At 30.8% G+C, this 11,690-nt stretch overlaps 1 protein-coding gene across 1 annotated transcript; it reads left to right on the plus strand.

Annotated features, from left to right (window-relative positions):
- Positions 1-3,284: 3,284 nt before the first annotated feature.
- Positions 3,285-4,519, plus strand: LOC123882176 (leghemoglobin 1). The gene is made up of 4 exons (XM_045930986.1): positions 3,285-3,444; positions 3,543-3,654; positions 4,011-4,118; positions 4,262-4,519. Exons 1-4 carry the CDS (start codon positions 3,350-3,352, stop codon positions 4,385-4,387), a joined length of 441 nt encoding a protein of 146 aa, XP_045786942.1. The 5' UTR covers positions 3,285-3,349; the 3' UTR covers positions 4,388-4,519.
- Positions 4,520-11,690: the final 7,171 nt, after the last annotated feature.

The raw sequence follows: 11,690 nt of genomic DNA on the forward strand, positions 1-11,690 counted from the left end.
ATTAGAGGTGAGATACTCTAATAAAGAATATGATACCACATGCATTAGAGATGTCTAGGATGACATTCATGAAGTTGAAGCATTAGAATTGCATTAGGTTATGTGTGCATTACGTGATAAGTGATATGTAACACATACTTTGCTAAGTGTAATAATTGTTAATTGATGATTTGGTATTCAATTATATATGTTTAGAACTTATAATTGAATGATGAATGATGATGTATATTTATAATTGTGAATATGCATGTATTATGAAGAAGTGTTTAAGTACCATTTTACTTACACTTATATTTTGATTATGTGATCTAACTCTCATGCTTTGTGTTATGTGCTGGACCGTTCGGGGTTCAGATACTCAGGTTGATGATCCGGCTCAGAGTTAGAGGGCTTGCTCGTGCTTAGTGGTAGCACGCTTTTTAGTTAGGAGTTTAGTTTTAGACTACTCCTTTAGATATTTGTATATCTTTTTGATGAGTTGTATATGTTGCTCTGATTAGGTGTAATACCGTGTCAGGATATTCGCTTGATTTGTATTTAAGCCCGTGATGGCATATTTGACCTTGCCAATCCTTACTTTTGTTGTAAACATAATATCCTTGTTGTTGATATGGTTTAGAGCTTTAAGATATTATGTGAACAATATGGTTATTGTATGATATGCACAATGAACTATATTTGTCTTTTAATTTCCGTTGTGCTAGCATGATGGATGTGTGCTGTGGTTATTATATAATCGTGACGCCTTAATTTCTTAAGTGTTTTTATTTATTTATATTCAATAAATGCGCGTTAAGGGGTTTGGGTGTTACACAAAACCCATTCACAAAAGAAATCATACATGAATGAAAGAAAGTAATTTTTTAATGTCAAATATATATATATATATATATATATATATATATATATATATATATATATATATATATATATATATATCAGGGCCGGTTCCGAGATTTTGGAGGCCCAGGGACAAATAATAAAATGGATTTTAATAAAAAATATAATTTTTTTTACAAAGAAAATCATTTATTTTTATAACGTTGAAATTGAACCGATAAAATTAAGAGATAATTAATAAATAAAAACAAGATTTTCACAACAATGTAAATGTTGGTATGGATGAAGCTTTGCCCTTTCTATGATCATGAAAAAGAAAAAATCAACAAAAGTTTGGCTTAGAAGCAATTTCTTATTTGTAAGATTTGTAAGAAGTACCAACAATAGAGATTGTAAAAGAGATTAAATTAAAATCAACTATATTTATTATTAATTCATTTCCTAAAATAAAAGAAACCCTTGGATCAAATGGACGCACCAACAGATCAACAAATATTTCTTGAAATTTTTCTCCGAAAGTAATACTTAACCAATGTTTCAAATTATGGACTTGAAAAAAAAAAATTTGAGGCCCAAATTTTTTTGGAGGCCCTAGGCTGGGGGTCTGATTGCCCTGACTCAAAAACGAGCCTGATATATATATATATATATATATATATATATATATATATATATATATATATATATATATATATATATATATATATATATATATATAAGAAGATACATAGTACAAGGGGAGAGTACAAAACAAAAGAAGTACTCACAAAAAAAAACGATGAGGAAAATACAAAATCAGAAAACAGCACGGGTGACACCACCCAAATCAAGAAGACCAAAACACTGGAAAACAGAAAGAGAATGGAAAAATGTTCTCCCTACCAAATTTTTCCGAATGTATACTACAAGAAAATTAATAGGAACATCGTATTATATATGTAAGAGTTATGGTTCAAATTTCAGATACTCTACTTATTCACTTTTAGGGCCCGTTTGGTGCGCAGGATAGCATAATGACATGATAGGATATAAAACAGGATAATGATAGAATAAGATAACAGCAGGATAATAGTTATACTCAGTTATCATATCATGTGTTTGGTGCATACAAGATAACAAACATGATAACTATTATATTTTGTTTTTAATACACACTTGCTCATAATAATATGATAAGATATATAACATATTTAAATGACAAAATTACTCTTGTAAAACAATTGTTATTTTTTATGCTTCAAAAAAAAAAACAATTGTTATTTTTTTAAAATTATTTTGTAATACTTTGAATTTTATAAATAAAAAATATAAATAAGTAATCAAATAACTTTATATAATTTCAAATAAAAATCATGAGAAAATAATCAAGTTTAATTTTTTATATGAATCATGATCAAATAAATAACTCAATAATATATACATGTTAGATAAGCCAAATAAATATATGATATATCTCATACGTAAATAATAAAACTACTATTGCAAAAGAATTATATATAATTTTTTATAAAATTTAAATTAATATCCCTATTTGTCAATTTTTTAATAATCATTTTACTTTACAATATTGTAATTTTAGTAAAATTTTGATTTTTTTAGAATATATAAATTATAAAATTACCTCAGTGAGAAAATCACATGTATATTTAAAAATTAATTATTTTATTATTTATATTTTATTAATTTTATTTTATGTATTTAAAATATATTTTATAAAACAAATCAGAATTTTTTTTTTCTTATGCTATCCTGCTGGTAACCTAGCTTAAATTCAGGATAAGAATTATAACTAGAGAGACAGGATAGGATAAGCTTCAGGATTAACTTATCATATCCTTCTGTATCACCAAACACTGGATTGCGGCAGGATATGATACAGTTATCATATCCTGTCTCTTATCCTGTGCACCAAACAGACCCTTAAGGTGTAATTAATTTCAAGTTACTAATTAAGCTGCTGAAAAAAAGAAATTATAGTATTAGTTTATATATTATTATTCTTTAATTAGTTGTTCAATTAAGTTTCCATGTCTTACATGCCTTACATATTGTTTAGACTTCTTCACTTTGTATATATCTACAAATATTTTAATATACTATATTACTATTGTTAATTTTTTTATTAGATTAGTTAATAATTACATTACATTGATTAAACGAATGAATGTTTTTGGTTACAAAATGAATGAATGTTTGTGTCAATGCTTAGTTTATTTTAAATTTTAAAAATTAATTATCTTTGAGCATGCCTGCCTCTATTGTATTGAGAAAAAAAAATTATCTTTATTAATTAAAATTCGTTTGATTAAGTTTTAAAAAATATTCTTGTCTCTTAATAATGTGAATGGCCACCTCCACAAGCCAATAGATTTTTTGAAACATCAACTTCCAACACAAACAAAAAAAACACCTCTAGGCTTTGTATATAAATAGAGGGTTGCATGTTAAATTATTACATTGCAAACACAAACAAAAACACCAACAAAAAAAAAGGAAAAGAGAAAATAATATGGCTTTCACTGACAAGCAAGAGAGTTTAGTGAATAGCTCTTATGAATCATTCAAACAAAACCTTTCTGGAAATAGTATTTTCTTCTATACTTTGTAAGTTTTTCCTTTTCTATGATTATTGTTAATTAAGAAGAGATAGTATAAATTAACTAACAAGAATATGTTTGGTTGGTTTAATTTGATTAAAATAGTATATTAGAGAAAGCACCTGCAGCAAAGGAATTGTTCTCTTTTCTTAAGGGGTCAGCTGGAGTACAAGATAGCCCTCAACTCCAGGGCCATGCTGAAAAAGTTTTTGGATTGGTGAGTTCAATGATCAATTTATTTGCTTTACTTATTCTTCATTAATTCAATGTCGATGATTTTCTACACTTAATGTGTTAATTAGTTCAATGGTTATAATTAACTTAACATTGTAACCTCAAGATATTGAATTTAAATTCCCTCAAAGACCTTGGTATAAAAATGTCCTTCAATCCTAATTAGGCAAACTTCACAAGCTAATGTAGCCAAATACCAACCTTTTGTCAAGCAGACGCAAAAGATAATTTTTCTTATTCATAATATAAAACCACATTCTAGTAGAGTATATTTTTTTAATAGTTTTTGTTGGCATGGTTATTGATCTCATATATTTAAATTTTTTGAATTATTTATAGGTACGCGACTCAGCTGGTCAACTCCGAGCAACAGGAACAGTAGTGTTGGGAGATGCTTCATTGGGTGCTATTCACGTTCAAAAAGGAGTTGTTGATCCTCATTTTGTGGTATGATAATATGATAAAATATTTTTGTTGATGAATATTCTTAATTTTTTTATTTAATTGTCACTTTTTCCCTAATTTAACAATAAATAATTAACGAGAATTATGCAAAACCAAAATTAATGTTTTTGGTGTTTTAATTGTAGGTGGTTAAAGAAGCTTTGCTACAAACTATAAAGAAAGCAGTAGGGGACAAATGGAGCGCAGAGCTGAGCACTGCTTGGGAAGTAGCTTATGATGCATTGGCAACTGCAATTAAGAAAGCATATTAAGGAGTTAAACTTGAAATTAAATTATCTATATTGTTATGAATAAAAAAATGTATCACCACACTAAAACTTGTTAAACAAGTTTATATAATAAAAGTTGCTAAAATAAATATTATGTAATAATTTTAGTGTTCATTAGGTTTTTGTTTGTTATTTTAAAACATAAATTTGTGGCCATTGACACATACCATCATCTGAGTATGTAAATTGCAAATAGCCAAAAATGATACCCAATAATTCAACATATTTCCCATCATCATAATTAATGAGTGAAAACTAATTACACCTTCGATGAGAGACAATAACTACCTACTCTATTTTCGATGGAACTTTATTTATTTTTGGTCTAACACGTTAGAAGGAAGCCAAAAACTGCATGGGCAGCAGGTGCCTAATGCCCTTACCCATCCCACAGTCGAGCGACCAGCGCCTCGCGTACTTTCTGAAAATGTAAAGATGGTTTTGGGGCTTAACACACAAATTAAAATACTCTATATGTCTTTAAGTCAGTTTACTAAAATCTAACTCCTACAAAATATAATCATTAAGCCAACATTTCTAATTTAGCTCTAGATGAATCGTGAAGCACATATGGAACTAAATGAAACTTCGAAAGCAAAAAAAAGAGAGTAATATAGAAATAACTCAAAGAAGAGAAGTGAATGGAGAAAGAAAGAAGTTGAAAGTAAAATCATGTAGGAAATATACAAATAAGAATATCAAACACTATATTATCTTTCGTTCAACAATATCAAACACTATAACAAAAAGGAACAGAATCAATAAAGTTTAATTACATTGCATGAAAATACAAATATTTAGATAAAGGGAGATCGGAAAAAGTGATTTGGTTGAACTGATGAGGCAGGTCAGGACATTGTTAACCCGCCCTTATAGTTTGTCTTGTTTAATTGGTGTTCAATAAAATAAAAGCAGAAAATTTGATTGCTCATTAAGTGGTTGCCAGATATATTTGAACTCAAACGAAAATGAGCACATATTCAATGGAATATTGAGGACTTCCCTACATTTTATGAAGGAGAAATCAACTTAAAGCAAATTTTTCCCAAATACTAACAAGACCTAACTTGACTAACATAATGTTAATTATATCAATCATGAATCAGACATGTATCACATATGGTTTAGAAAATTTAAATAAATGAATACCTCTTCCTCAGATACTTTGACCAGCCTTTCCTCTTGCTGATCCCATTTACGAACAATTACCTGCTTTACATTCAAAGTCATCAAGTGACATTTACTCAATTTCACATCTAAGGTAACCAAAAGCAGCAAACTGCCATCATGCCAATTTATCATTATTAAAAAAACCATCATAGAGTCACTGTATCAAGTGTCGTCTCGACATGCATATCAAGTTATGAATAGAAATTCACAATGAAATTGCATTTAAACCAACAATTTAGGGTCGTCAAAGGACATATATTCAATTTTCGCATATAAGGTCACACAGACACAACCATAATGAAAAAGCGATGTATAGTCATTGCGTCAAGGGTCAACTCCGCTTATATTTCAAGTTAAGCATTCACATTGAAATTGCATGCATTCAGACCATCAATTTAGGGACATCGAGACACATATATTCATGTTAGGACATCGAGGGACATATATTCATGATAGGGACATCGAGGGACATATAGTCCATTTCGGGACATCGAGGGACATATACTCAATTTTGAATCTATGGCACTGACTTCTCCGATTACATTTGAAGTTATGAATAAGCATTGACATATGAAATTCCATTCAAGCCATCAATTTAGGGACATCAAGGGACAAATACTCAATTTAGGGACATTGAGGGACATATAGTCAATTTTGGGACATCGAGGGACATATATACTCAATTGTGCATCATCAAAGGCACCAAGGCACACAACCATCTTCCAAAATTCGCATCTATGGCACCATAAGTCATCTCCACATACATTTGAAGTTATGAATAAACATTCACATTGAAATTCCATTCAGGCCATCAATTTAGGGACATTGAAGAACAAATACTCAATTTAGAAACATCGAGAGACATATATTTAATTTCGGGACATCGACGGACATATATTCATTTTAGAGACATCAATGGACATATATACCATTTCACATCTATGGCGCCACGGGTCCTCTCCACTTACATTTGAAGTTATGAATAAGCATTGACATATGAAACTCCATTCAAGCCATCAATTTAGGGCCATCGAGGGACAAATACTCAACTTAGGGACATTGAGGGACATATAGACAATTTTGGAGCATCTAGGGACATATACTCAATTACGCATAAGAGGCACACCAAGGCACACACACAACCCTCTTCACAGTATACCACAATAAGAACATTGTTATTAAGTACCGACTTGCATTTTGAATAAACATTCATATTTCAAATTGCATTTAGACCAATAAAATTTTCATGTACACCATCCTGATTCCATATGAATAAACAATTCATATTGTAAGCCACATATTTGGTAAAAAAAATCATCTCATTAACTCCTCCAAACACAGCATCTCAAGACTTATCTAGGAGCTTAAAATTATTTTCTATTTCTACATTAATAGCCAGCAATTAGGGGTTCTAAGGCTCAAATATCGAATTTGGCATTCGAAGTCATCAAGTGACATTACTCAATTTCACATCTGACGTGACCAAAAGAAACCTATCATCATGCCAATTTATTAATTGAAAAAACAACACAGAGTCACTGTATCAAGGGTCGTCTCGACATGCATATCAAGTTATGAATAAAAATTCATAATGAAATTGCATTTAGGCCATCAATTTAGGGTCATCAAGGGACATATATTCATTTTTCGCATATAAGGGTCATCTCAGCTTATATTTAAAGTGATGACTAAGCATTATCATTGAAATTGCGTTCAATCAGACCATCAATTTAAGGACACTGAGGGACATATATTCATGTTAGGGACATCGTGGGACATATATTCAATTTAGGGACATCGAGGGACATATATTTAATTTGGGAACATCGATGGACATATATACTATTTCGCTTCTTTGGATACCATAAGCCATCTCCACAAACATTTGAAGTTATGAATAAAAATTCACATTTAAATTCCAGTCAGACCATCAATTTAGGGACATTGAAGAACAAATAGTCAATTTAGAGACATTGAGAGACATACATTTAATTTCAAGACATAAAGGGACAGAAATTAATTTTAGAGACATCAATGGACATATATACTATTTCACATCTATGGCGCCGCGGATTAGCTATATTCATTTTTCAGGACATAAAGTAAAATTTGTTAAATGCATGCTTTTGATTTTCATAAGGGTACAAAGCGAAAAATATGATTTATTGTATCTAAGCTTTCTATAACAACCAAAGTTTTGAGACAAAAATGAAAAGCTTAAAAGAATAAAGATTAGCGACGAATGGAGAAATACACACTGACCTGACCTCATCATTCTCATCAAAATACAAACCATCGACAGCACTGCTCTGCTGAAACTCCCACCCTAGACTATTCTCTAATAGCTCCTTAAATTTCCTTGTCTGCAAAGAGAGGAAGATTACAATTTAAAATTTCCTCTCTATAAATAGTTCATACATTGCAGGTAGAAGAGATCGAAGCATGTCTGCGACAAATTTGAGAAGCATATGCGATGACATTTTTTACTATACTGCATTTATTGTTTGGATTTTCAGTGAATACATGTGACTCAGTGAACTTACAATGCAAATAGTTAAGGTAAAAAATATTAAAGCGTGGCAAGAAAAGCATGTGAAGGTGAAAGTTCCAATTTTCATAATTTAAATGAGTTTGACAACTCTGTGTTTGAAAGTTCTAAAATCGTTATGAATCTAAATCATAGAATCAAAATATTATAGGATATTCTAAATATCATAGAATCAAAATATTAAAGATGAAAGTTCTAAAATCTAAATCATAGAATCAAATTTATTATAGGATATTCTAAATATAATTGGAATACTTTGTGTTTGAAAGAAAATTTATGAATGACTTGGCATTCGCCATAAGAATGTAGCTTATTCTTGATGTGTGCATCGTATAAACGTCTCCAAAGATGTTGATAAGCAAGTGATGTTATCACATCTAAATGAACCATTTTCAGCATACAAAAATTAAACTTTTTTTACATCTCATAATCTATGCATACATTATTCAAACCCAATACGACTGAAAAAAATGCACTTACTGCTTCGGTGCAGCCAAACAGAAGGCTAAGCAAGGATTTCCACTGGAGAAATGCTTCTAACGACTGAGCCATCTGCAGCATTGCAAAATGTCATAGTGGATTCAACAAGACTAATAAAATTATAAAGCAACGGTGTTTTCTCAACCATACCAAAAAGGCAATGAATGCAAACTGCAGTTCTCCAAGGAGCACGTCTTCGGAACCTCCATAATTTTTTTCAAGAAGAGTTTCTAGCAATTGTGTATGAGAAGTTCAACAGAAAACATGAGCACATATCAGCAAAAAGCAACAGGCTACGGCTCTGTTTGGATAAAGAGTAGTATAATTAAGCGCTTATAGCAGCATAAGCACTACATATAAGTGCTTTTGTATAAGCTATTTCTTTAACAAAAGATAAAATAAAGTTAAATTGTTTTCATAAGAGCTAAAGTTGTTTTCATAAGCTATCATGGAGAGCTTATGAAAATAACCTGAAAACAACTTATGGACACGTCATAACTTGTTTCAATAATGTAACATTTTTTATTTCAAAACTCTTTTCTCACAATGACTTTTTCGAACCACATATTATGCCTACCTTGTCATGATTCAAAGAAGTAAGTTCCAGTGCACTGATACCCTTGTGTTTTACAACACGTGAAATCGACGTATAATAACATCCTTTTCTCTGGTTTGTGCCAATAGATGTTGCAAAATTACCAACCTTTAGCTGCTTGTCTAGTGCTTCCTACATTGATGTTTTAGGAGTGTTTCTAAACATATCATTTTCGCAATATACACTGATTTCTCCTCCGATGGGCACTGCTCACAAATTAACAATAATAAAATTCAACAACCAATTTAATACAAATGACACTTCACTCAAGCAAATAGCATACCAAGTGGTTCGATGATGCTCTTTGTAACGAAATTAGATAATCGCTTCGAATCTTCGTGGTCGCTATGACTGTAAGGTCCAAGATGTTGGTCAAATTCCATATATTTCATTGGTGTTCAACAAAATAAAAGCAGAAAATTTGATTGCTCATTAAGTGGTTGCCAGATATTTGAACTGGAACGCAAATGAGCACTGATTCGATGGAATATTAAGGACTTCCTCACATTTTATGAAGGAAAAATCAACTTAAAGCAAATTTTTCCCAAATTCTAACGAAACCTGACTTGACTAACATAATGTAAATTATATCAATCACGAGTCACGACGGTTTCACATCTTAAACATGTATCATATATGGTTTAGAAAATTTAAATAAATGAATACCTCTTCCTCGGATACTTTGACTAGCCTTTCCTATTGCTGGTCCCATTTAAGAACAATTACCTGCTTGGCAAGAGACCAAAATACTCTTTAGTATATAAATTTATTATTATTTTAAATGCAATTGCATTCTTAAAAAAAATGTTCAGAAAACAAACATTTCATGTTATGACTAAGCATTCACATTGAAATTGCATTCATTCAAACCATCAATTTAGGGACATCAAGAGACATATATTCAAGTTAGGGACAATGAGGTACATATAGTCAATTTTGGGACATTGAAGGACATATAATCAATTTAGGGACAACGATGGACATCTATACTATTTCGCATTTATAGCGCCAAGTATCATTTACACTTACATTTGAAGTAATGAATAAGCTTTCACATTGAAGTTCCATTCAGACCATCAATTTAGGGACATCAAACGACATATACTAAATTTCGCATCAGAGGCACCACACACACACAACCCTCTTCACAATATATACCATAATAAGAAAATTGTTATCAAGTACCAACTTGCATTTTGAATAAACATTCATATTTCAAATTGCATTTAAGACCATAAAAAATTTCAGGTATACCATCTTGATTCCATATGAATAAAGACTTCATATTGTAAGCCACATATTTGGTAAAAAAAATCATCTCATTAACTCCTTCAAACACAGCATCTCAAGACTTGTCTAAGGAATTCTTTTAGCAACTAAATAATTTCTTAGGGTCCAAATTAACCTTCTTAGGCATGAAGAATCAAGATTTACCGATTTAGCACACTCTTGGATAATCAATGCTGACAAAAACTACCCAAAACAACATTTCGGTCAAACAATAATTTGGAGAATCTGTATTACTTCACGAAAGACAAAATTGAGTCAAATCAATTAGAAAAAAATCCATAAGATAAAGGATAAAAATTGAAAACACTGATATAGAAGTGATAAAAATCACTAGAAATCAAATAGATACAAGCGAAGTTTAAAATTCTTTTCTATTTCTACATTAATAGCCAACAATTAGGGGTTATAAAGCTCAAATATCGAATTTTGCATTTGAAGTCATCAAGTGACATTTACTCAATTTCACATCTAAGGTAACCCCCAAAAGAAAACTGCCATCAATTTAGGGACATTGTGGGACATATATTCAAGTTAGGGACAACTAGGGACATCTATTCAATTTAGGGCAATCGAGGGACATATATTTAATTTAAGGACATCGATGGACATATATACTTACTTTTTCGCATCTATGGCGGCCACGGGTCCTCTCCACTTCCATTACATTTGAAGTATTGAATAAGCATTGACATATGAAATTCCATTCAAGCCATCAATTTAAGGACATCGAGGGACAGATACTCAATTTAGGAACATTGAGGGACATCGTGGGACATATAGTCAATTTCGGGACATTTCGGAACAGATACTCAACCATCTTCCAAATCTACCGTAATAAGAAAATCGTTATCAAGTCTCAACTTGAATTTCGAATAAATCCAATATATATTCATATTTCAAATTGAAGTTACATTTGAAGTTATGAATAAACATTCACATTGAAATTCCATTCAGGCTATCAATTTAAGGACATCGAAGAACCAATACTCAATTTGGAGACATCGAGAGGCAAATATTCAATTTCGGGACATCTAGGGACATCTATTCATTTTAGACACATCAATGGACATATATACTATTTCACATCTATGGCGCCACGGGTCCTCTCCACTTGCATTTGAATTTATGAATAAGTACTGACATATGAAATTCCATTCAAGCCATTAATTTAGGGACATCAGGGGACAAATACTCAATTTAGG

This window comes from Trifolium pratense, linkage group LG4 (assembly GCF_020283565.1).
Source record: "Trifolium pratense cultivar HEN17-A07 linkage group LG4, ARS_RC_1.1, whole genome shotgun sequence".
NCBI classification, from domain to species: Eukaryota; Viridiplantae; Streptophyta; class Magnoliopsida; order Fabales; family Fabaceae; genus Trifolium; species Trifolium pratense.

Excerpts from the sequence above, each read along its gene's own strand:
- LOC123882176 (XM_045930986.1), top strand. The coding sequence starts at position 3,350 with ATGGCTTTCACTGACAAGCAAGAGAGTTTAGTGAATAGCTCTTATGAA. Across the intron at positions 3,655-4,010 it reads CTGAAAAAGTTTTTGGATTG|GTACGCGACTCAGCTGGTCA; the intron begins GTGAGTTCAATG and ends AATTATTTATAG. Across the intron at positions 4,119-4,261 it reads TTGTTGATCCTCATTTTGTG|GTGGTTAAAGAAGCTTTGCT; the intron begins GTATGATAATAT and ends TTTTAATTGTAG.